The sequence below is a fragment of the Argentina silus genome (assembly GCF_951799395.1).
Source record: "Argentina silus genome assembly, chromosome: 19".
In the NCBI taxonomy this organism is placed as follows: Eukaryota; Metazoa; Chordata; class Actinopteri; order Argentiniformes; family Argentinidae; genus Argentina; species Argentina silus.
The window spans coordinates 14,187,417-14,212,640 of NC_139673.1; the positions used below are offsets into that span (position 1 = coordinate 14,187,417).

General features: G+C 46.3%; 1 protein-coding gene across 8 annotated transcripts in view; it reads left to right on the forward strand.

Moving 5' to 3' along the window:
• The window catches only part of trpm7 (transient receptor potential cation channel, subfamily M, member 7), a gene marked incomplete at both ends in the record, with an annotated part of 30,625 nt that extends 6,152 nt beyond the window's left edge, over positions 1-24,473 (forward strand). For 2 of the 8 annotated variants that reach the window (XM_083691518.1, XM_083691512.1), the window contains 39 exons: positions 706-785; positions 2,060-2,098; positions 2,609-2,816; positions 3,181-3,394; positions 3,924-4,048; positions 4,316-4,487; positions 5,073-5,247; positions 5,773-5,896; positions 6,267-6,339; positions 7,807-7,907; positions 8,262-8,396; positions 8,690-8,743; positions 8,847-8,987; positions 9,194-9,331; positions 9,481-9,758; positions 9,961-10,189; positions 10,461-10,616; positions 10,788-10,931; positions 12,846-12,974; positions 13,137-13,388; positions 13,757-13,931; positions 14,532-14,664; positions 14,807-14,991; positions 15,260-15,392; positions 15,821-16,596; positions 17,729-17,826; positions 18,242-18,332; positions 18,490-18,569; positions 18,670-18,707; positions 18,938-18,966; positions 19,188-19,241; positions 19,538-19,582; positions 19,705-19,770; positions 20,146-20,429; positions 21,044-21,126; positions 21,757-21,962; positions 22,216-22,267; positions 22,635-22,741; positions 23,518-24,473. In XM_083691518.1, coding sequence (XP_083547644.1) covers positions 706-785; positions 2,060-2,098; positions 2,609-2,816; positions 3,181-3,394; positions 3,924-4,048; positions 4,316-4,487; positions 5,073-5,247; positions 5,773-5,896; positions 6,267-6,339; positions 7,807-7,907; positions 8,262-8,396; positions 8,690-8,743; positions 8,847-8,987; positions 9,194-9,331; positions 9,481-9,758; positions 9,961-10,189; positions 10,461-10,616; positions 10,788-10,931; positions 12,846-12,974; positions 13,137-13,388; positions 13,757-13,931; positions 14,532-14,664; positions 14,807-14,991; positions 15,260-15,392; positions 15,821-16,596; positions 17,729-17,826; positions 18,242-18,332; positions 18,490-18,569; positions 18,670-18,707; positions 18,938-18,966; positions 19,188-19,241; positions 19,538-19,582; positions 19,705-19,770; positions 20,146-20,429; positions 21,044-21,126; positions 21,757-21,962; positions 22,216-22,267; positions 22,635-22,741; positions 23,518-23,624 — 5,709 coding nt within the window. Of the gene's footprint in view, positions 1-705; positions 786-2,059; positions 2,099-2,608; positions 2,817-3,180; positions 3,395-3,923; positions 4,049-4,315; positions 4,488-5,072; positions 5,252-5,772; positions 5,897-6,266; positions 6,340-7,806; positions 7,908-8,261; positions 8,397-8,689; positions 8,744-8,846; positions 8,988-9,193; positions 9,332-9,480; positions 9,759-9,960; positions 10,190-10,460; positions 10,617-10,787; positions 10,932-12,845; positions 12,975-13,136; positions 13,389-13,756; positions 13,932-14,531; positions 14,665-14,806; positions 14,992-15,259; positions 15,393-15,820; positions 16,597-17,728; positions 17,827-18,241; positions 18,333-18,489; positions 18,570-18,669; positions 18,708-18,937; positions 18,967-19,187; positions 19,242-19,537; positions 19,583-19,704; positions 19,771-20,145; positions 20,430-21,043; positions 21,127-21,756; positions 21,963-22,215; positions 22,268-22,634; positions 22,742-23,517 lie in introns of those variants that run through there. The other 6 variants (XM_083691514.1, XM_083691513.1, XM_083691516.1 and 3 more) reach the window with 6 other exon arrangements.
• Positions 24,474-25,224: the final 751 nt, after the last annotated feature.

The window sequence follows — 25,224 nt, forward strand, 5'->3', positions numbered from 1 at the left end:
GTAGCTGACTAATAGGACGGAAGAACCTGCTTGCTCTTGTTTTGTGTATTTTGTCATAATACTATTGTGATAAAACAGCTGTGGTACGTGAATACTTCAAAGGCTTTGGTGGTATACCGTATAGAGTAATCTCAGTCTCCCGTGGGGCACGCTGGTGTTAGTGGTTTTGGTGTTGGAGTTGTGCGGGGAAGTTTTTCAGGGCTGTTTCTTTGTGTAGGGAGGGATTACGGCTGCTTAATCATCTGTGGGGCACCGGGAGCTTTAGCTGTGGAACAAAAAGGTATCAGAGCAGGAAAATTAATAGAAAATTCTTGGGACGTAAATCCCCATGGCTGCTCTGTTCTGCTGTCCCGGAGCAGGGGCCGTTGGTGCTTGTGTGAGCCGCTGCGGTAACCCGCATCAAGTAACACCAACACACTTGATTCCATTTATTAGTTTATTAAGATGCCTACTAATCCTTCTGGACTTTTACATAAATCCTGGATTAAGAGGTGACTACTTGTTCCTGCCATTTCGGTTAGTTGGCCTGGTTTGGGGCTCACAACAGGGGGAAAAAGGCTGTGAGGTCATTACTACTTTTATTGCTGTTCATTGTTCAACATTGTCTTTGCTTGTGGAACTCATTTAAAATGTAATAGAGATTATAGCTATTTCTCAACATTGTAATTTATTATTGGATAATTCTCTCCCCTTCTCTTTCCACAGTCCCAGAAATCCTGGATAGAAAGCACTTTCACCAAGAGGGAATGTGTGTACATACTTCCAGTGTCGAAAGACCCCCACAGGTATGTGTTTGTGTGCTTGCTGGTTGGACTTGGCCTGCTTGCTTGGTGGTGATTGTCCACTGTAATTGTAGGTTGTGTCAAGGTGAAACCCAACCATCATTCTGCAACCAGCGTGTGAAGCCAGGAAGTTAAGCCAGTTCCCACATGATCATATTCATTGTTTATGTCTACTCAGTAATTTAGGCTTTAAACAAGAGGCAGTGCCCTCTATGAAATCTTGCATCATGTCTCTGTCTAGCTAGTACATAGAAAACAGCTCTTGTGTGTTGGTAATGTATAGTTTCTGCACTAGAACTTGAGCTGGAATTTGATAGAGCAGTGTGAAAATTCGAGAGAGGGCTCCTGTATAGGGCACAGTTCAGAACACACCACATCCACTTTACTGCTAGATATAACCAAGTTTGCTCTCTTGAAAGCATACTGGTAAAAGTGAATATACAGTGCAATATAACAGCCTACATTTCCAAATATGATATTAATCATGGGTTATATGATCCTCTATGCTACTCTCCCCCTCAACAAGACCTTCATTTCCCACTGTCATGGAATGTTCTTCTGCTGTGTCCGGTGGGTTAGCCATCTCTCTGTTGTTTTTAGTTACTCTTTCATTGGAAACTCTCTCCGATTTCCTTTCCACATAAACTCTAACCGTTACTCAGTTACTTTTAATCTATGTATTTTTGCAACAATTATTTGCTCAGGACATTTCCCACTAACTGTAGATAAACTACCATTGTCAGTCCCAGAGCTCTCCAATGATACTACAGCAACTGAGGTGAGCTTTAAGCGCAGAGCTCCACTAGAGAGCTGACCCTGTAGTTAGTGGCAAGACAAACTGGATATGCTGCATACCTGACCAGGCATGCTGCCCAGGCAGCTCAACAGAGCCAGGGTCAGGGAGTTAACCAGATAACCTTCCTACAGTATATGATGTCTTGAAACAAGTCCATACTTCCCAGTTGACGAAGAAAGATCTTGAAATGGTATAATTGGCTTGACACCCCCAGTAACCTTTTGTTAAACTCAGAAGAGAGAGAGAGTTGTTATGAGAGGTAATCACAGTTAGCTGGCTTACTGATTGATCCTGCATCCTGCTTGAACTACAACCCAGGGATGTTGTAACATGTAAATGTTTGGTAGCTACAGTAGATGGGGGAACATTTCTTGGAGCTGGATTAAATACACCTGTCATGTGTCATCTCTTTGCTGGGGCTGAGAGTTGAAGCCGCAGTTGACTTGGTTGAAGATGTGTTTACTGTTGATTTCCTTTGCAGATGCCTTCCAGGATGTCAGATCTGCCAGCAGTTGGTGCGGTGAGTGTTTGGTCTTACTCAGTCTCCCATAACAGACTTTTCCTCAGTTTCCCATAACAGACTTTTCCCAAGTCTCTTAGACAAACTACCAGACAGGCCTCAATCTCCCAGACAGACCTTCCCTCAGTCTCCCAAGACAGACAACCAAACAGACCATTCCCAAGTCTCTCAGATAGTCTCTCAAATTCAGGCCTTCAGCCCTAGGAAGTTTGTGAGCCCAAGATTTGCCTGTAAATCCTGTCCTAACAAAAACCAAACCTGGAATGAACATCTTTATACTGTACTCCCCTGCACACCACCCCTCCTCAGGAAACAATTAGCTTCCGGCCTTTGTGTGTCAGGATACACATCTACGCCTGAGGTGACCGCGGGTGGCGGAGAGGGGATGGAAGTTTGGCTATGCCCAAATTTCTGTGGGTGTGAGTGTGTGATACAGAGAGAGAGAGATTCTGATGGTGCTCTGACCATGTAACGTGTGTCCATATCTCTTATCTCCCCTCTCCTCCCCAGGTGCTGCTGCGGGAGGTTGGTGCGGCAGCACGCTGGCTTCACGGCCAGCCTGGCGATGAAGTACTCGGACGTGAAGCTGGGTGAGAACCCCGACCTCAGCCGGCCGGAGCTGGAGGAATGGTCTGTGGAGAAACACACCGAGGAGAGTCCCACCGATGCATATGGCATCGTCAACTTCCAGGGAGGGTCCCACTCCTACAGAGCCAAGGTAGGAACACACACATGCACAAACACACACTCCTAGAGCCAGAGCCAAGGTAGGTCTCATTTATCTGATCTACTGCACCCAATAAACAACAGCAGTGTTGCTTGTCATTACGGCCCGGTTTTGGGCTAAATGTGTATTGCGTGCTGGAGTCAATTATATTATACAATGGCATCTAGTGTACTAGAAACAGTAGATTTCAACAATAATACAAGGAAGTCCAACTTTTATAACTTGTCAACCCTGGTCCTGGAGATCTACATAGATGGTGACTTCGAGGATTTAAAGAAAAAGCTCTAATGTGAGATGCCATTGGCCAACCTCCTCACTATCAACATTGTCCTCTCTCTCCTCTCTCTGTGTGCAGTACACACGTCTGTCCTACGACTCGAGGCCGGAGAGCATCCTGCGTCTGATGTTGAAGGAGTGGCAGATGGAGCTGCCGAAGATCCTGATCTCGGTTCACGGAGGCATCCAGAACTTTGACCTGCACCCCCGCATCAAACAGGTGGTGGGCAAAGGCCTGATCAAAGCTGCTGTCACCACTGGAGCATGGATACTCACTGGCGGGGTCAACACAGGTACACATACGGTATACAGTACACACACACAGACACACCATTGGGGCATGGATACTCACTGGGCAGGTCAACACAGGTACAGACCTACATGCGCGCGCACACTGAAACTCACACTCACACTCACACACACACACACACACACGCGCATAGCTCCTCTCTTGTAGTGTGCTGATATGACAGGAACTCTATTGTGAGGTTCCTACCTTCAGAAACTGACTGTGTCATAACAGTGGTGTGTGTGGTTGTCTTCAGTTTTACTGCAGTATCAGGCACTAGGGACCTGATCATAATGTTTGCCAGTACCCAATGGGCTAATTAACCAGATCGGTGTTTACTCCTTCACATGGCTTACAGGAACATGGTGTGATACAAGTGTCTAATGACCCTCAAGGGCCTAGTAGGAGAGGAAGGACACTGATGCAGTAGGGATAACATGGGGTTTATTTACAGTAGTCATAGAAGTGCTTCTGTTTGTTTTGCGCTGCATTTTGACTGGTTGATGTTGTTACCCCCCCCCCCCCCCCCCAAGGCGTGGCGAAGCATGTCGGCGATGCACTCAAAGAGCACTCTTCCAGATCCTCAAGAAAAATTTGCACTATCGGGATAGCTCCCTGGGGAGTCATCGAGAACAGGAACGATCTCATCGGGAGAGATGTGAGAACCCCTGCACTCATCCATGCTGACTCACCCCTTCCCTCCTCATCCTTTGCTTTCCTCATCTTCTCTGCCATCCTTTTCTCTTCCTACTCATCCCTTCCCTGCTCATCCTTTCTGCTTTCCTCATCCTTTCCTCCTCATCCTCTCTACCTTCCTCATCCCTCCCTCATCCTTTTTACCTTACCACCCCTTTACATCATTACTGGTCTGCCTTTGTCATTCTTTTGACTCAAGCCCTGTGTGTGTGTGTGTGTTCCACCCCAGGTGGTAGCTCCCTACCAGACACTGTTGAACCCCCTCAGTAAGCTGAACGTTCTCAACAACCTCCACTCCCACTTCCTCCTGGTGGACGATGGGACAGTGGGCAAGTATGGTGCCGAGGTCAAACTGCGTCGTGAGCTGGAGAAACATATCAACCTCCAGAGAATACATGCACGTAAGACACACACACACACACACACACACACACACACACACGTGCACGTAAGACAGATACACACACACCCCTTTACTACCACTGAAACTACATTGAATGTTGTTGTTGTTGTTGTTTTTTTAGCTACAGCAGGCCCTTTTTTAATGGCTGTGTGTTTAAATGGCTTGTCTGGATTAAGCACTTCAAGGCAACGATGGGTTGGGTGTAAACTCCCACAGACAGTCTAGGTTAGGGTGAGTGTATCTATCTGCCTGTGCAGTGACTGTGGGTTTCTATAAGTGACACTCTGACAGAGGTAGATTACTGCTGACTAGCTATTATCTTCTGAACCTTAAGGCCACTGTTATTAAGGTGTGGCAGACAGAGGAAGGCAATGGCTTTTACATTGACCACACAGCAATGAAGGGAAGGGTCCCTGACATCTAATAGACTGGTGTCTCATGATGGGGAGCTTAACACCTGTGATTTTATGTCTCTCTTAGTTTGCTCCTGTTAGTGAAAATGTCACCTGCAATGTCAGCAGAAACATCTACCTCTGTAACTGTGTGTGTTCATGGTACTTTTTGTGATTTTGTGCGTGTGTAGGAATTGGTCAGGGTGTTCCGGTGGTGGCTCTGATTTTCGAGGGGGGTCCCAACGTGATCCTGACGGTGTTGGAGTACCTGCAGGAGAGCCCCCCCGTCCCTGTGGTGGTGTGTGAGGGGACAGGCCGCGCTGCTGATATACTGGCCTACGTCCACAAACAGACTGAGGAGGGGGGGTAAGACAAGGCTGCATCACTCACTGCTGGACCTCTATACCAGAGACCTCCGAGCTCTGGGTAGTCTCCCAAAAGCTTCGTAGCACAATGATCATCTTCCATCCAAAGCCAATGGACTTAAAGGGGCACTTCACCAATTTCAACGTCAAGGATTTTTGTATAGTCTGTAATAAAAGAGATATGAGAAAAGGTCCTAAAGAAATCACCCCCTATGATGTCATTGAGGGTAAAAAAAAAGCTTTCTTAAGATTATCTTAGTGCTACAGTTACTGTGACCTGTGAAGGGTCAGGTCTCCCTTGAAAAAATAAATAAATAAAACTTTTGACCTCAAGACCTCCTGGAAAATTATTATTTAAATGAATAATTTTCATTAAAAAAAAAAGTATTTCGGGAAACTCACCCCTGGTCTGTGGCAGTGGCCCTTCTCCAGGCCCTGCCCTCTAGAAATAGAATGTTAAATCAATCCAATTCCAATCCTATTCCTGCCACATTGTGACTGTCAGTAACTCTCTTTAACCCTTTAGGGGACTGCCTGACGGTGTAGAGACTGATATCATCGCCACGATCAAGAAAACCTTCAACTTCAGCCACAGTGACGCCATCCATCTTTTCCAGACACTCATGGAGTGTATGAAGAACAAAGAACTGGTAAAGACAGGATTGGATTAGATTTACTTTATTGCTTTTTCAATCCCTTCAGGGAAAATCCCCTGCCACCTGACCTTGGCTATTGACTTTGGACTCTGTGTGTCATCAAGTTTACACCTTTTCCACTTTTCATTATTACAGTTGACTTTGACACTTCAATTAAAGATGGAATCACCTTCAATAGTATACCAAACCCTGCAACATACACATCTGTTTACAATGTTCATGTTCGTTCAGTAGTACCGGCCTACAGTTTGTTCTGTCGTTGGTTGTAGAATGTTTACCTGATGTGTGTAGTTAAAAGGAAATCCTACGAGTCGTAGTTAAGATGAACACTTGTGTTTTCTCTCTCTCTCTTTCTGAATAACAGATCACTGTGTTTCACATTGGCTCAGAGGACCATCAGGACATTGATGTGGCCATTCTGAGGGCATTACTCAAAGGTAACTCTATTCAGTGTCTCTTGTCTTCTCTTCTCTCTCTCTCTCTGACTGTGATTTGTCTGGGGGCGGTAGGTTACCTAATCCTATTTCGTCTGTGCCCGGTAGAATACATACTGTACTGTATGGCATGCCAAGCGGTTGGAATTCAGCTGTTCAGCTCAAATAATTTTTTTTTGTTTTCACTTTGAAAATTGATATAACTTAATGTTTTGAGAACCTCCCCTCTCTCACACTCTCTCTCTTTCTACTTGCGAGCCGTAGGAGGTCATGTTGCTAAGCATTCACAGTGCCCCACTGTCTCTCTTTCTCTCTCCACTATACCTCTTTTTCTCTGAAGTCTGAGAGAGGGAGCGAGGGGGAGGTAGGGAGCGAGAGAGAGTGAGCGAGACTGCTAGGTATCCAACCATGTTGAACGTTTACTCTGTTCCCCTGTGTTTGAATGGTCCTCTATATCTCTGTGGTCTCTTCTGTTACGAGACAAAAGCCAGGAATGTGTTAACTCTGACCTCTGTGGAGAAACCGGTTTAGTCAGTCTATGAACTGAAAGAATACTGACAGAACAAGACTGATCTCCCTCAGCCCCAAGCAGGCAAATATTTGGTTTTCAAACCAGCATTAAGCATTCATCTTGGTGAACCAGTAACACATCCGCCCGTTGGAACTCTAACACTACAAAAGCTAGAAAGACTACAAAAGCTTATTTAAATCCTCAAAGACAACAGAAAGATATTTCAATGTCCCTCCTGCCCTGCCATGCCAGGACTGAAATCATGAATATGAATCCTATGGAATATGAGAGATTGAATGAAGGAAATCATCCACCCTGTACAGTAGCAATGGGCTTTACTGTGCATTTGTACAAACTTGAATATGATGAATTTGTATGTGCTGTCTGTGGCTGACATTATCTTATTTGGTCCTTAGGGCTCAAACTCTCCCACGTTAAACTGGCCGATTCAAACTATGTAACACAACAGGACATTGTCCGATATTTACTATTGTTGTTCGATTGGAGGGACGAGGACAGGCGTTGTTTGTTTTAAATGGCCTATCAAATCCAGTCCCTGTATTCTGAGCCCCACAAACTACAACCAGTTTACCATGGGAGAAAATAAAATTGTAGTCTCGGTTGGGATTATTTTGTGGGATAATCTGTTTGTTGCTGTATTAGTCAGTGGAGGCTGGTGAAGGTAGAAATCAGAGGATGGGCTGATTGTAATGAATGGATTGAGGAATGCTTTCTGTTTGATACCATTCCTCATTCCATTCCATGCATTACAATGAGCCTTCCCTGCTCTGGTATTAATGTATTATTGCTGTATATTTCCCTCCTCCTGACCCTGTTCTCCAGGGAGAGAAACCCCTGTTCTGTTCTAATCCTGCTGGTTAGCTAACAGGAAATACACAATTAATGTGGCTTTGCCTGGGAATTAATGTGTGTGTGTGTGTGTGTGTACTCTCTTCCAGGCACGAATGCGTCTGCATTTGATCAGCTGGTTCTGACTCTGGCCTGGGACCGGGTAGACATTGCCAAAAACCATGTGTTTGTGTACGGACAGCAGCTACTGGTACGTGTGGGTGCATGTATGTTTGTGTGTAGACCACTCATGGTATTTCTGTACAGCTCACCGTCATCCTTTAAATCCAAAGTAACCCCACTGAGCTTCCCCACGTCAGTGGTCACACATGAGGCAAGGGACAAGACATGGGCTGGCTGCCAACAGTCTGTTTGTTTTGACTTGTATCTGAACTTGCTATTTCAGTTGTGGTTATTAGTCATGGCCTGGTATATTCATTTAAAACTGTACTCCAGTAACTGACTGGATACAAGACAAATAGGCAGAATTTGTAGTGCTAGCCAGCATTGGAGTTTGGTTTCTGTATTGTTGAGTGTGTGCGTGTGTGTGTGTGTGTGTGTGTAGGTGGGTTCGCTGGAGCAGGCCATGCTAGATGCTCTGGTGATGGACAGGGTGGAGTTTGTCAAGTTGCTGATTGAGAATGGCGTCAGCATGCACCGCTTCCTCACCATCACACGGCTGGAGGAGCTCTACAACACGGTAGCATGTTTACAGTACATGCATACACACACACACACACACACACACACACACACACACACACACACACCTCTCAACAGCACGGTGACGTCTACACACACACACACACACCCACCCACACACTGACATCTACGCACACACACACACCTCTCTTCAACATGGAAATGTGTGCATACACACCCAGAAAGCACACACACCTCTCTGCAACAAGATGACGCAAACATCTCTCCACAACATGGGACGCACTTAAATGCTTGTATGTTATCTATATATGTCTCTTTGCTCTCTTACAGAAACAATCTCCAACCAATCCAACTCTCTTCCACCTCGTAAGGGATGTCAAACAGGTAGACGTCCTTATCAACATTTAAATGAATGATGATTGAGGTTTTATTGGTCTGAGTCACTGTATTTCTACTGCTGAACGTGACTGTTTACACCTTGCCACAGGGTAACCTTCCCCCAAACTATAAGATCACTTTGATCGATGTGGGCCTGGTCATTGAGTTCCTGATGGGTGGGACTTACAGGTGCAACTACACCCGCAAACGCTTCAGGATCATCTACAACAATCTCCACGGAAACAGCAGGGTAAGGGTTCAATCTCCATTGCAACAGCAGGGTAAGGGTTAGAGGTTTAACACTGCTCATTCAAGAGATGAGGTCTGAGCTCTAGGTACTGCAGTCACCTTAACTTCACTTCCAAACAACTGGGCTTGTCTTGTCTTCTAGAGATGGAATGTATGTCTGTATTACTGCTTCTGTGTCGGTGATCGTTTTGTGATGCCATTGTTTAGAGGTCCGGTCGCCACTCTGGGGGTCCTGGCTCTCACCTGAGGAAGGCCAGTCACGAGTCTTTCAGCATCCAGGCCGACAAGAAGGAGAAGACCAGACACAATCACTTCATCAAGACTGCACAGCCCTACAAACCCAAGGTAAACCACACACGGTCACGGATGGTCAGCCCCAACAAACCCAAGAATCACTCACTCAAGGCCGACCATACAAGGCCCTTTTTTTTTATCACCAGTAGACCGAACTCTCTCCATCCCTCTTTCTCTCTATCCCTCCATCTCTATCTCAGCTGGAGTCGTCCATAGAGCAGTCCAAGAAGAAGAGCAAGGAGGAGATTGTGGACATCGATGACCCGGAGACGCGCAGGTTCCCCTACCCCTTCAACGAGCTGCTGGTGTGGGCCGTGCTGATGAAGAGGCAGAAGATGTCTCTGTTCTTCTGGCAGCATGGCGAGGAGAGCATGGCCAAGGCCCTGGTGGCCTCCAAGCTCTGCCGCTCCATGGGCTACGAGGCCAAGAAGAGTGACGTGGTGGACGACACCTCCGAAGAACTCAAGGAGTACTCCAAGTAAGGCACATTAAATGAGATACTCGAGGAGCACTACAAATAAGACTATGTTGTTGATTTTTGTAGTAAGATGATAATGATGGCGTTTGAGATCGGGACTTCAATTGTGTGTGGTGGTGAAGATGATGAGGCTGATGTTATTTTCAGTGAGTTTTGCCCTCTTATATGCATGTGATGATGATGATGATGATGATATTTACAGTGAGTTTGGGACTCTGGCTGTGGACCTCCTGGAGCAGTCTTTCAGGCAGGATGAGACGATGGCTATGAAGCTGTTGACCTACGAGCTGAAGAACTGGAGTAACTCCACCTGTCTGAAGCTGGCCGTGTCGTCCCGCCTGCGACCCTTCGTAGCTCACACCTGCACCCAGATGCTGCTGTCCGATATGTGGATGGGACGGCTCAACATGCGCAAGAACTCCTGGTACAAGGTGACCCTGCAGCATGCGCGCGCGCACACACACACACACACACATTCCAAACACACAACACAATTACGCACACTCACACCATTCTGGTCCACATGCACACTGCATCGTCACTCACATACTCACAGCCAGCTTGCATCAGATTTTCAACAATATGTTCCAAAATTCATCTCTGATATGTGAAGATTGTATGGCAAATATAGCATGACTTGGATAAGATCAATGTTAATGGTGCAGTAAAATGACTGTGTGGATGGCGGACCTCTCCCTCCAGGTGATCCTGAGTATCCTGGTCCCTCCTGCCATCCTGCTGCTGGAGTACAAGTCCAAGGCTGAGATGTCCCACATCCCCCAGAGTCAGGACGCCCACCAGATGACCATGGAAGATAGCGAGCACAACTTCCAGAACACAGCCGACGACATCCAGATGGTCAGACCCCACAGCCGGATGCGGATATACACTCACCGAGCACTTAATTAGGAACATTATACTATATATAGTGTATAGACCACAGCACTCATTCTGTTCACCCAGATGATCTTTTTTTTTTTTTTTAGAGATTACTAGTGACTGATTATTTTATTTGAAATGTGTCTACAGGATGTGTTCAAAGAGGCCAGAGCAAATGACAACGTGGAGGTGAAGAGTGAGACGGAGCCTCACGTTCGCTCGCGGAGGCTTCCCATCACCAGGAAGTTCTATGCCTTTTACCACGCCCCCATCGTCAAGTTCTGGTTTAACACGGTATGTTGTGTACTTTAGTGCCCCCTCTGGCAAGGGGGAGATGAAACATGCCTTTACCGTGTGGAGAAGGCGGTAATGTGTACTTTTACACCATCCTGTCTACATGTGACCAACCGGGGTTCAAACCCGGGTCTCCCACATGGAAGACATGCGCCTTAGACCGCTTTAGCTTAAGTCTAGGCATTAGCTTGGGGATCTAACACGTCTTCATGGTCTAAGTCAAGGTAACCGATTAAGGGAGAGTGATTCCAAACCACCTCCGCTACACACACACACACACACAGACTCGCATGCCCTCAGGCTGATTTCCAGGTGCCCGTGCCTCATTTGCATTTCCCAGCAGGCCGAGCGCTGTTTCCCTGATCAGGTCAGGGCTGAGAAGAGCTGATACCATCAGTGAAACGCTGGGGCCCATAATGGCCGTTGCCTCAGTGCTTATTTGCTCCATAACCATACCTGTCGGGCCTGCCTCAGCCCTGATCTCCAACCCTGATGAGGCTTCTCCCCCAGGCTACAGCAGCTCGGTCACCACCCCTGGCAACATTCACACTGAATAATGACCGCGAGGAAGCGTGTTAATGTGTGTAAATTGATGATTTATTTCTTATCACTTAGGTGTTGCATATCAAGAACGGTGTGTCAACATTACTCTCGTATTTCAAGCTCCAGCACTCCCAAAGTGTTTAACCTCGGCCAGATGCATCAAAGGACAGCACTTATGTTTGGCGCATGCCTGATTAAGATTAGTCTGACTAAGATTAACCCCTTAGCATAACTATTAGATTTCCCCCAATATGTTATAGCTGGTACCGTCTCTCCCTATACGCAGACTACGTGCTGCACCTAGGGCCCCTGACGAGTGAACAAAAAGACACAAAAAACAGGGAGTTGCAGTTGTGGTGGGGGGCCCCACCAATACTTTTTGCTTAGGTCCCCATAATACCTTGAGCCGGCACTGGCTATAGCCTAGTCTCTTCTAGTGTGTTCTGAAAGAGAGGGAGATTCTGTAGTATAGTTTGGTGATGGATGTTGGTGCTCAGAATCTAACAGTGGATAGGGCCAAAGCATCAAAGGCAGTGGATGCTTTCCAACTCTGGCGTGTTGGAACCTAACCAATGTTGTCTTCCCTTGAGGAAGGGGGGAGGGTAGTCAGTGCATGTCAGATGCTGAGAACCACTGCGCTCTAATGTCTGGTGTGTAGACCAGAATCAGATCATAAATAAAGTAGAGGCTACAAAACATTATTTTTGAGTGTGGAATCCACAACATTATTTATGGGAGAGAGATTACTCTCATGCCCACTCACTCACTCACTCACTCACTCACTCACTCACTCACCCACCCACCCACCCACTCAGCTCTAGTCCACACAGACTACCCTTCTCTGAGAATCCAGCGGTCAGGCTGGTAGAGACTACCAGCGGGGTATTTGCTCCTGACCCAGAATATCACAAGGTCCAGTCCCCGAGGAGTGGTTCTGTTGTTGACCTAACCACCTAAAAATAGTCTGGAGAGAAGAGGCCCGTTTCTGGCACTTCCTGTGTATATACCCCAAGTTCTGTCTGTAGTAGTGTTTGTCTGGTCCATCTAGTCTGGCTGAACTACGCTCCAGCAAAACATGTTTCTTATTCCATATACATCTTCCTTATGCTTATATATAACAAGGTCTGTTTTTACCTCTGTGGCTCAAAATGTGATGTTTACCTTGTGGGATTCCCCAAAAAGATGTAATGATGATCAATGCACCAGTCTTGGTTATGCGTAGTTTGCTACCTACTTTTGGTATGCAAGTAAATGAAGTTGGTTGAAGCTGTGTGTTTTTGCCTGTGTTTTCAAGGCAGTGTGATGGTACTTTGTGTTATTTCCTGTGTGATGTCTAACATTATGTCTGTGTGTGTGTATGTCTCTGGTCAGCTGGCGTACCTGGGTTTCCTGATGCTCTACTCCTTTGTGGTCCTGGTCAAAATGCCCTTGTGGCCTTCCCCTCAGGAGTGGGTGGTCATCCTCTACATCTTCACCTCCGCCATAGAGAAGATACGAGAGGTACAGCACCTTCCCGTCCTCCTCTGGTTTCTCTCTCTCTCTCACACACTCTCACTCTCACACATATTTATTTGCATTGTAGAATTTCTGTCTTCCACTCAAAAGCACTCACTCATCTACTCTCTTTCTGTTTTTTTAATTTGTTTTTTTGTTTTTTTTTAGATGTTTATGTCTGAAGCGGGAAAGATAGGTCAAAAGGTGAAAGTCTGGTTCAGTGACTATTTTAACCTCTCAGACTTCCTGGCGATCTTCACCTTCTTTGTGGGCTTCGGCCTGAGGTTGGGAGGAGAGGAGGTTTTCGTCCCTGGAAGGACAGTGTATTGTCTCAATATCATATTTTGGTACGTGCGACTCCTAGATATTCTGGCCGTCAACCAGCAGGCAGGACCCTACGTGATGATGATCGGTAAAATGGTGAGTCGACTTTCAAGAGCTCCCTAATCTAGATTTGAATTTCAAGTGGTTAATATTTGGTTAATGATGAGTGAATTTATCAACCGTTTTTTAAGTGATGTTTAAATTGTTGCAATGCTTCAGCACGATGCATTGTGTTTAAAACCTCTCCAGTCGAGGCAAAGGAAAATACAGAGGACGCACATCAGTAGGTTTTTTGCACAACGCTCATCTATAATTTCAACATCCACGTTATTCCCGCAGAGATCAGATCTCTGTGTATCGTCTGTGTGCTTTTGCAGATGGCCAACATGTTTGATGTAGTGGTGGTGATGAATGATGCCCATCCACGTGTTTTACACAGAGGCTATAATGAGTTGTCCTTTCAGGTGGCCAACATGTTTTATATAGTGATAATAATGGCAGTGGTCCTGCTCAGCTATGGTGTGCCTAGGAAAGCCATCCTCTACCCTAATGAGGAGGCCAGCTGGACGCTGGCCAAAGATGTGGTCTTCCAGCCGTACTGGATGATGTACGGGGAAGTATATGCGTATGAAATCGACGGTAAGGAAGATTACGATGGTAAGGACTGTTTTCTTAACCTTTCTCACCCACAGCATGGAAGCTGATTATCACTGGAAGTCTCACTGGAAATCAAAACCCCCCCCACGTCCGGCCAAATCAATGCGCCCCTCACCCCCCTCCCCGGTGGTTCACTCCACAGTTGGCTGTTCAGGAGAGGGCAATTCGACAAGATAGGAATATATTGAGGAGAACCATCGTGATTCCGTCTTTGTATAATAAGGAATTCTGTCAGCTCTATACCTTGTGTTTCTGTGTTGCAACCTCCTGAGCAAATCCAAGGTGTACAGCGAATTAGTCATGTGACAGGGTATTGATCCTGTCATTCAGTGTCATTGATTAGAGATGTCTACATTTAGGAATGAACATAAGTACATAAAAAAATGTTTACTCACTCAGCTCTCTGTTCAGTAGAGAAGTAGATGCCTAGTAGGAGACACTGTAGACGCATAGTACAGATGCAGAGTAGATCATAGTAGGAAAAAGTGTGTGTGAGAGAAACAGAAACAGACAGTGTGACACTGATGTGTATTAGAGACGTGTATGCATGTGTGTGTCTGACTGTGTCCCCTCTTTCCGCAGTGTGTGCCAATAACAGTGATAATGCCGTAAAGCCCCTGTGTAAGGCTGGAGTGTGGTTGACTCCTCTCCTACAAGCAGTCTACCTCTTTGTACAGTATATACTCATGGTCAATCTTCTCATCGCCTTCTTCAAGTAAGACAACAGCCCGACATTTAGTAGAAACATAACTTTTTATTGTAGCGCCTCAGTATAGAGTTGTATAGTTCCTTCTATGTAGTAGGTACACTGTGTGATACTGTGATATATTGATTCTGGGTCTATTCTTTCCACTCAGTAATGTGTATCTGCAAGTGAAGTCGATCTCTAACTTGGTGTGGAAGTACCAGCGCTACCACTTCATCATGGCCTACCACGAGAAGCCGGTTCTCCCTCCCCCCCTCATCCTCCTCAGCCACCTTGTGTCTCTCTTCTCCTGCATCTGCCGGAAGAGGAAGAAAGACTACCGCTCTTATGGACCAAGTACGGCCCCATCTCCATCAGAGCTAGCTGCAGCTGTCTTATCTATCAGAAGCTGTTGTCTGTCCCCTATCAGTGTCCCTAATGGAAGAGTTCTACGTTTCTAGTTTAGTTTTCTCCTCATAAATTTAAGCACAGCAGATATGATAAAAGTTTTCCTTTGAAAATGCGTACATTTGCTGATAACATGAGCTAATCAGATAAGACTTGTTTGTGTTGGGATATCATCTCTTAAGTGTGAGGATGTTTGACCCCTCTATCCCACCCTCAGAGTTGTTCCTGACTGAGGAGGACCAGAAGAAGTTGCATGACTTTGAGGAGCAGTGTGTGGAGACGTACTTCCACGAGAAAGACGACCAGTTTCACTCGGGGAGTGAGGAGCGCATCCGCATTACCTCAGACAGGTGGGTCTATGATACAGGCGGGCCTATGATAGACAGGTACTGCAAGTCACCTCCCTCAGTCCACTGTTACTGCAGAGAAGGCTGGCCCTCTGCTGTCATATGGGTGGCATTTGGTTCACAGTTGCATGTACATTCATAACATTTGCATGGCTCAGTCAGTTTGTTTTAGCATGGTGCAACGTCGTAGTCGTTGGGTTTACTTTCTCCTGGCCCACAGATACTGAACATTGTGTTGATATGTCTTCATAATGTACAGTACCTAACTGAGGTGAGTTTCCCAAAAGCATTGTTTGCACTAAGATCATCAGAAGTCCACTGTAGGCTATGCACCAAACATTATCTTAGTGCTACAAAGGCTTCGAGGAAACTCAGCCCTGATCATTTAGCAGTGTTTATTAAGTGTCATGCTGTGTTGTTTCTCCTGGCAGGGTTGAGACCATGTGTGTCCAGTTGAAGGAGGTCGGGAACAGGGTGAACTTCATCAAGCGCTCCCTGCACACGCTGGACTCCCAGATCGGCCACCTCCAGGACCTCTCGGCCCTGACAGTGGACACCCTCAAGGCCCTGACCGCCCAGAGGGCCTCGGAGGCCAGCAAGGTCCACAACCAGATCACCCGCGAGCTCAGCCTCTCCAAGAACATGGCACCTTCCCCGGCCGACAACGTCCCCCACTCCAAGTCCTCCGCCCTGGTCAAACGCAGCGTGGGTGCCTACTTCGGCTCCTCCTTCCCCCAGGCTCCCCCGGGGGGCAACATGGCTGACTCGCTGTTCGGGAGCAGTCTAGGGGGAATGGCGGGGCTGGGTCGGAGGGCTGGGCTGGGCAGTGGACTAGAACCAGGCCCAGGGCTGGACCCTAACCCTCACCCAGGCCTGAGTCCAGAGAGGAGAGGGTTCGCTGGGCTGGGGCACCCCGCTGCAGAGGCTGGCTCCTCGGGCAGCGCCAGTGCTTTCACCCTCAGTGCCATGGCCGTCTCCCCTCCAGAGCTGCGTCTCCGAGGCCACTCGTTCACCCAGCGGCAGCTGACCCGTCCAGAGGAGCCGAGCCTCTCCGACTCCCCCTCCAGCCTGCCCAACGTGCCCTCCGCCGGGGCTCACTTTTACGTCAGCAGCACCCCCTCCCAGCCCAGCGGCTCCAGCCACCCAGAACTCACCATGGGGGGACTGCACCATGACAGCATTGGAGTAGAGTTTGGGGCGTTTGTGGGTAAGTATGAGGGTGAGGAGGATAAGAAGGAGGAGGAGGACAACACTGTGTGTGTGTATCCCACTGTTGTCATTGTGTCTAAGACTTCTGGTGTCACTCGCCCCATCTGCTTGCCTGCTTGCTCTGAGAGGTGTGAGAGGATGGAGGGGGTAGAGAGGCGTGAGAGGGAGGGGAGGGGAGGGAGTGCAGGCTACGTGAACAAGGCGTTTTGCGATGACGAGGGTAGGTCACAGGGAATTCTGATTAGGCAGAGCAGAGACACTGAGCTTCCTGTAGCTTCCGAGGCGGCCTATCACACGGCCTCCTCACCGCAGGACGACACCCACAGAAACAGCCCCTTACCAGGCTGCTCCCTGGCCCCTGCCGTGGCTCCTAAGAGACCCTGCGGCCGAAGAAGCAGAGAGGGGAGTGTGTCAGGGGCTGTGGCCCACCAAGGAGGCTCCCAGCTGGGGCAGAGCGAGGCAGGAGCTCCCCTGAGCAGGAACACAACCAGCAAGCCAACCAGCAAGCCAACCAGAGCACGAGGTTTGAGTCTCAGTTTGAGTTTAAGGAGAGGGCCGCAAATGCAGCGTGCTTGAGCCTTTCTCTTCCCCGGGGTGAACAGATCAGGTTCCTCATAGACTTCTAGTCTCTTGTCCTTCTCTCTGGACACCAACAGAAGTCTATTTTCTCTGGGTCTTTCTGTTGGGACTTTGTTTAACACTACCTTTACTGTTGTCGTCAGATTCTCAAGTATCCAGTCCTATATCCACTGTATTAACGATACCTATTAGTGTTTTGATTATTATAAGTATAACAACTAACTAACTAACTAACTTCCCTGTCCTGTTTTGGTGTTGGTCTTGTGGTGTTGAATATGACAGGGTGTGACTGGACCTTGATTGGATGGTTTGATTGGTTTGCAAGCCTGACTGTGTTTGGTTCAGGGATTTGACACAAGAAGGTGAAAGGTGGAGGTGCATTGTCTGTTCATCAGTGACGTGTCTGAATCAGTGATACGAGAAATTATTATTATTATTCCACATCAGTGTTGCTGTTACCAAGCCTGTGTGTGCACACCCAGGAGGTCTCCATGGCCAGCAACCTCTCGTCGACTTCTCTCTCTCTGTCTAACTTACTTCTCTTCACTCAGGACACAAAGACAACCTGGACCTCCAACGCTCTTTCCCCAAAGAGACGACTTCCACATCCAGCAGACAGGCCAGCCCAGCCACACAGGTCAGAGACCAGGTGTGTGTGTGCTTGTGCTCTTTCCAGTCAGTTATTTGTTAGTGCCTTGTTAGGAAGACGTTGTGTGTGGCCGTCAGTGTGTTGTGACGGTTACACCATGAATGCCTGTTTGCATGTGAAACTTCCCCTTCTCTTCTTTCAGGTAAAAAGCACAGGCTAGAACAGTTCTGTGAGGGGAATTTGCATGAAACCGCACAAAACTAACAAGCCATAATATAACAATTGGTCTATGCTGTATACACCAGAACATGCCCAATCCTGTTGTATATTCTGGGTTATCCTCCGGCTCCTCCGGCAGATTTTAACCTCATTAACCATGAGTGGGGGGAAAATATTAGGTCAGTGTTCTAGTGGCAGCTTAATCCTAAACATGGGCTCTGCTGTTGTCTGTCTGTCTGTCTGTCTGTCCCCACAGGGTCACACTGAAGGCCACATGAGGACAGTCAACTCGTATGCTGGCTTCACAGAGTTCGACAAGAGCCCCTCCTTCCTCCACCCGGACTCATGTAAGCTGCAGCTCATTCCGGCATGGGGCCTCGTCCTGTAGTCCGTTATATGTAACACTCTGACCTGTGGTTTTACCAAGACGAAAGCCTTTGCTACATTCTCATGGGATCCAGATGTGGGTAGTGATTGATTGTCTCCTCTTGTGTTTCTCTGCAGCTCTGAGTAAAAGAGAGAGGAGCAGAGTGTCTGCTGAAGACATCCTCATCCACGAGGACCCCAGGGCTGCACTGCTACTGGTGTGTAGTCTGTGTGTCTGCGTGTGTGCTGTTCCCAACCTAAAACACCTGACCTGTCTAAGACTGACATCTCTCTCTTGTCCTTCCCTTCCCCTCCCAGGAGAGAGTACAGGTCAAGTCAGCCCAGGCCAGCAGCCTGTAAGTATCTGAGTTACCCTCCTGATTGATGTACTCACCTGACTTCTCCTCACCCGACCCCCTCCTCATCTGTCCTCTCCTTACCCCTCCTCACCTGTCCTCTCCTTACCCCTCCTCACCCGTCCTCTTCTCACCTGTAAGGCAAAAAGAAAAAATGTGCCAGCTGGCAAGGCTCCAGCCCTGGATTGTTCTCTACTCCATAAGTTAATGTCTGGTATGTTCTCTCTCAGCAGAGCTCCGGGGGAGGATGTCCTCAACGGTACGTCTCTAACTCCTGTAACTGATATGTTTAATTGCTTTGCTAACCTTTGCATGGGCCACAAAGTCAATGACACACATACCCATCAGCATTGTTTAGTGTTGTTCTATTTTAGGTGGTATGCTGGTGTAGATATTGGACCATAGACAGTGTCTCACCTGCTCACAAGAATGTTGTCAAGTGTCCCTGGTTGATGATGTCATGGCTCTCTCTCCTTGCAGCAGCTGCGTGTCTCTACACGTCCCGACACACTCACCTGGGCTCCAGGAAAGACTGTGAGTCCTCGACTGTGACTGTGTAGAAACTGTGTATAGTACACAGATACTACATGTAGACAATGAAACCCTCCTGGTTGCAGTAGTACTGTGTGGGACTCTCTCTATTCACATGTAGTAGTAGTAGAGCGCCATCTTCAGGATGGGTGGGTCTACTGTAGCTGTAGTGGAGGGGTGAAATTCTGTGGTCTGTTTTTTAAAGGTAATTACTAACACTCATTGACCTCCAGCCAAGTCTCAACTGACTGAGAACCCATTGTAGAATGAACAATGATTGACTCTTTCTCCCCCTGCAGCCATTGGTTCCCCTTTCAAGCCAATGGAAAGCTACCAGTACTCAGGTGAGGTTTGTTGGCTTGTGTGCAAAATACTTTAGCTATGTTACCCTGGTTAACTACAGTATAGCCTCCCTCTGCTTGTGGTGTGTATTAAGACCCCCGTGTGTGTGTGTCCCTCCCTGTAGCTGTGGAGCGTAATAACCTGATGAGGCTGTCCCAGAGCATCCCCTTCACCCCTGTACCCCCTAGAGGTAAGACACAGTACTACCCCTGTCCACTTGCTCTAGTCACCTTCCTCTTTCCAACTGATTTAGGATCGATGCTGCATTCAAATGCAACATGGAGAGTCTGATCTCCCCACCAAGATTAAGTGTAGGATTTTGCGTACAGCTCCCTATTGGCTCTGAGTAGGAAACCCAGTCACCTAGTTACCCAGTCAAAAAGGAGCACTCTAATGTAGCACACTTATTCTCTCGCAACCGGTCTTGACTTCCTCCATTCATAGTAATCCCTGTTGGTAGGGATGCAGGGCACCACAGTCAGTTCTGATTGAAGCTCAGAGGTGGCTTCCTGAGCTCCACCTTCTGTTACATTCTCTAACCCAGTTGAACCCTCGTGCTCTGCAGGTGAGCCAGTGACAGTGTACCGTCTGGAGGAGAGCTCTCCCAACACCATCAACAACAGCATGTCCTCGTGGGCCCAGCGGGGTCTCTGTGCCAAAATCGAGTTCCTGAGCAAGGAGGAGATGGGTGGGGGCCTCCGGCGGGCCCTCAAGGTGCTCTGCACCTGGTCCGAGTATGACATCCTCAAGCCAGGGCACCTGTACATCGTCAAGTCATTCTTGCCCGAGGTGGTCCAGACCTGGCAGAGCATCTACAAGGAGGACACAGTGCTGCACCTCTGTCTCAGGGTAAGAGATGCACACCCTCTCTCTCACTCACACACTCACCTTTGTACCAGAGTAGGGAACTCTTTTAAGAGAAGTCTATCGGGAGTTAACTGGTTTGCCTACATGTTGTCTGCAATTGTCCACACATACGTTCGTCATCGGAGCAGATGCATTCATGCCCTCCACATGGGTCTGTTTCCCTATCATTCATTCTCCCTTCAGATTGGATCATCTCTGCAACACTGTTTTACACCCCTTCCTTCCTTAGCTAGTTGTATTCTCTCATGCATTTCCCCATGCTGTGGTGTTCATCCACCCTACCCTAACTCTCAGTACACTCCCCAACTCTAACCCTGTGGGTCAGTCCTCATCTCATACTCAGCCAGACACTATGGAATCTGTTACCCTCAGGAGTTGAACTGTAGAGAGGTGTGGGCAAGGGAGGATGGGCAAATTTGAGCCTCCCTAGCCTGACTCACTCACTGTCAAACTCTTTTATGTTATCAGGGGGCAACAGAGACAGTAAGTCAGGAATGACATGCTGCTCTACTGGACAGAATTCCTGGAATATATTTCCATATTTTTCTTTGGAAAAGGTCCCTTCACTGGAACCATATCTCCTTTTGTCCCTACAGGAAATTCAGCAGCAGAGGGCTGCTCAGAAGCTGACATTTGCCTTCAACCAAATGAGGCCGAAGACAATCCCTTACTCACCCAGGTAAACATGCACATCAGTTGCTCCCAGGTGTACACGCCTCTTGTGTTGTTGTTATTATTATTGAGATAAAATGTGACTACCTGAACTGGGTAGACCACATAGGTTGGACAAGGGAACATGTGAAGACTTGGCTAAAAGACTGCATAGGTGGCTTGCTTTGGGACAAAATTCCTGTGGTGTTAAATTACCTCAAAACAAAACTTTCTAAAAATGTTTATGCTCAGTGACCTTCAGACCTCATTTCTGTTGGATTTTATCTGACACCCTTGGCTCTCATCTCCTCCCCCCTCCCTCTCCTCAAGAAGGTGATTGAGACCAGGTTTACTAAGTAACAGAGGCAGTCACTACCTATCTTCCACCATAGACACCATCTCTTTAGTTCTACACCTGGTCTCCTCTTCAGACCTCTCCACCCCCTAACACCCGATTGTACATTACCTTAACTTGTTTTCTTCCTTTCTCTAGCACTGTGACTGCCAACAGGACTTGTTCTTATCGAAGGTTTTACTTACGATAACTGATGTATAGTTGATTCACTTACTTAGACATATGTAGTTATTGTAAGTCGCTCTGGATAAAAGCGTGTGCTAAATGACTTAATGTAATGCAACATATAATAATTCTCTTCAGGTTTCTGGAGGTGTTCCTACTGTACTGTCACTCTGCTGGCCAGTGGTTCGCTATAGAGGAGTGCATCACCGGAGAGTTCCGCAAGTTTAACAACAACAACGGTGACGAGATCGTCCCCACCAACCTGCTGGAGGAGACCATGCTGGCCTTCAGTCACTGGACCTACGAGTATACCCGCGGGGAGCTGCTAGTGCTGGACCTTCAAGGTAACCCCCCAACCCAAACTCAGCTGAGTTTGACCACTTTGTTAAAGGGTGTATGTATACTGTTTTCTATGCAAGGGCCCAGTTTGACTACTTTGAAAATGTATCCTTTCATCCTCCCTTCCTTGAAGTAATCACTGATCTAACCTGAAAAGCAAGACTTCTTCAAGGGAAGGAGGAAACGTTTTAGAGTAAACAAACAGGGCCAAATGCTTTGTCATCCTAAATAACTGGCATGCTCTGTCTGTTTTTGTAGGAGTCGGGGAGATTCTGACTGATCCGTCTGTTATAAAGAGTGGTGAGAAGGGGTAAGCATGGTTCTGGAAAGTTCTCACATATACTGTACATATAATAATGTTCCCTTTATATATATATATATATATATATATATATATATATATATATATATATATATATATATATATATATATATATATATATATAACAATGCTTCCTACAGTATATATTAATATAGATAGCAATGCTTCCTATATATTCATATATAATGTATAAGAATGCTTAGCTACCGTACCTTGTGAGTAGCCTAGTCACCTGGTTTGTGCTTTAACCAACTTCTCTGTTGATTGTATGGGGAGTTGGTTAAGGCAGAGAACGGTTTGGCTGCAGTACCAGGCTAACGTTCTGAGTACTCACAATGGTATCTGTGCTCTGCAGATCGTACGATATGATCTTCGGACCTGCCAACCTGGGGGATGACGCCATCCGAAACTTTAGAGCAAAACATCACTGTAATTCCTGCTGCCGGAAACTCAAACTTCCTGGTAAGGGAATTATTTTTATTTTCCATCTGCATCCGTATCGGTTTCTAATTTGACTGGCTGGTGTGTGGTGAAATGGTTAACTTATCCTTACCATTAGAAGACAATGGGTCAAGATTGGGGGGGTGTAATACGCTATGAAAGTCCCTACGTCATAAACTGCAGAATGTAAACATAACTGGACAGAAACTTTTGGAGACAGTTCGGACTGGTAGTTAATTAATGATGAACCTTGAGGTTTTCTTAAATTTTCAAGTTAGCATTGGCAACAACTCTCGCATAACAAACATACAAACCATAACAACAACGTTTAACAACAAGCAACCATCTACGGGCAAGTGGGGGGAGAGTTTGGGTTCTTGGAATGTAACATCCAAAGAAATTGCGAGCTCATATTGCTCTGTTTGGGTTCAATCCAAGCCAGATCAACTTATCTAAAATTTTCCAGATCTCCAAAAGAGGCGTGAGGACAACGTGATTTGGAGATATGGCTACATGAGACTAGTCAGACTCGTACTGTTTCAAGGTTTACAATGTTAACAAAACCTGTCAGACACAAAACGCTACAGAGACGTTATTAAGGAATTCTCAAAGTACAGGATGGCTCCTAATCCACAGATTTGGGATCTGATAAATGTACCCCCAATCCTAATTTACCATTAGGGAGATTACCAAATATATAAATATCGTGTATCAGTGGTTAGGGGCAACTTTCTACCTACTCATTCTGACCCCATCTCTCTTTCTTTCTCTGTTCTCGTCCTGTTTTCTGGGGTCAGATCTGAAGCGCAACGATTACACACCGGACAAATTGACGCTCCCACAGGATGACCCCCATGACCCTGGGGGCAAAGAGCCCCGCCACTCAATGAGGCTCATGCTGTGATTGGCCAGAACTAGAAAGGGGGATCTCATTCTGTGATCTTATTGGTCAGAGCCAGAGAGGAGGAGGAAGTGTGCACACCTCATCCAATCAACTGGAAGAGCCACGCCTGTGTTTCTATGGAGACCGATGCATGCAGACTGTGTTATGTATTTGTTTGTCCCACCAGATACTGTGTCCAACACAAATCAACAACCATGGTTATTTTTAAAATATGTAAATGGGGAAAGAAACCTTTAAAATATTTTATACAAGTTTATATGTTAATATGATTATATATATGAAAATGGATATCAACAGGTACAATATCACTGCATAGAAAGGGTCTAGTATTTATTATGAACTGAGAAGTTGCCTTGTATAAGATAAAAGCAATTCTAAGTGCATTGTCTCTCTGTTGTGGCAGGTTTGGAAGGGATAGCCTGCTGAGATACAAACTGCAAGATTTCTGCAGAATCTTTTTTATAAATGTAAAAATACACGTATTATGGCATTTGTGGTTCATACTTTATGGAAAGATATACATGAATTTGAAAATCTTGTAAAATATGGGCAGATTGCAATGCAACTTTTACAGTACAATATATGTAATTTTTATGTGTTGAACTCTTAAAATGTGTCCACCAAAAATTGCTGATAGTTTTTAATGTTACAAAGGTACTATTGTTATTTCTTTGTCATCAAGTATTGTATGAGCAAATTACAATCTAGTGTATCTTATAGATACTGTTATCTGGCACGAGTTGAACAGATGAAATTATGATATTTTATGCAGGGGAATTGAGAAACTTAAGGGTATATAACTATATACATTTTGTACTGTATATCATTTTAAACTAATAAAATGAAAAAAGCCTATGTACCAGTGTGTGTCCTGCTCCCTCAGCCACTTAACAGCCATTTGTCACACACACACACACACACACACACACACACACACACATGTGCGCACATACACACACTCCAAGGTGGGCCAGATGTTTGGAATCCCAGGGATGACAAAAGACATTTCCATTACCATTTGTAAATTGACAATTAAAGTAATCTTTCTCTCTCACACACACACACTAGTCTTAACTGCCAGCCTGGCCACTATCAGAATGACTTTCACAGTACCCATGACAGATAGTCATGAGAAAAATACATGAAATGTACTGAATCCATGTTGCTAACACTACTGATAAATTTAATGAACAGCCTTACATACAGTATAGAAACTGCTATTGCACTGTTTTGCTGTGGGATTTGAGATGAGACCCTCACATTCCGCAGTACAACTGCAGCTGCAGGCAGAACAGAGACCTCTGTTCATGACTGTAAACTGATGAAGAGCCCCTATGGCCCTTACAGTCAAACTATTCACCTGTGTATCTCTTCAGACTCACAGCAGCTGTACAGTGAGAAGTTATATGAGAATTCTCAGCATATTTCTCCCTTTCAAACCACCATCTTACTACTACTAATAATGCATAGCATGCTTTTCTCAGTGCTCAGACACTACATTCCATGGAGAGAACAAAAATAGATACATAAATAAAAAGTAAAACAAAAGCAGTCAGTAAAAACAACAATAAAAATAGTTAAAGATTAAATACAAGTTTAA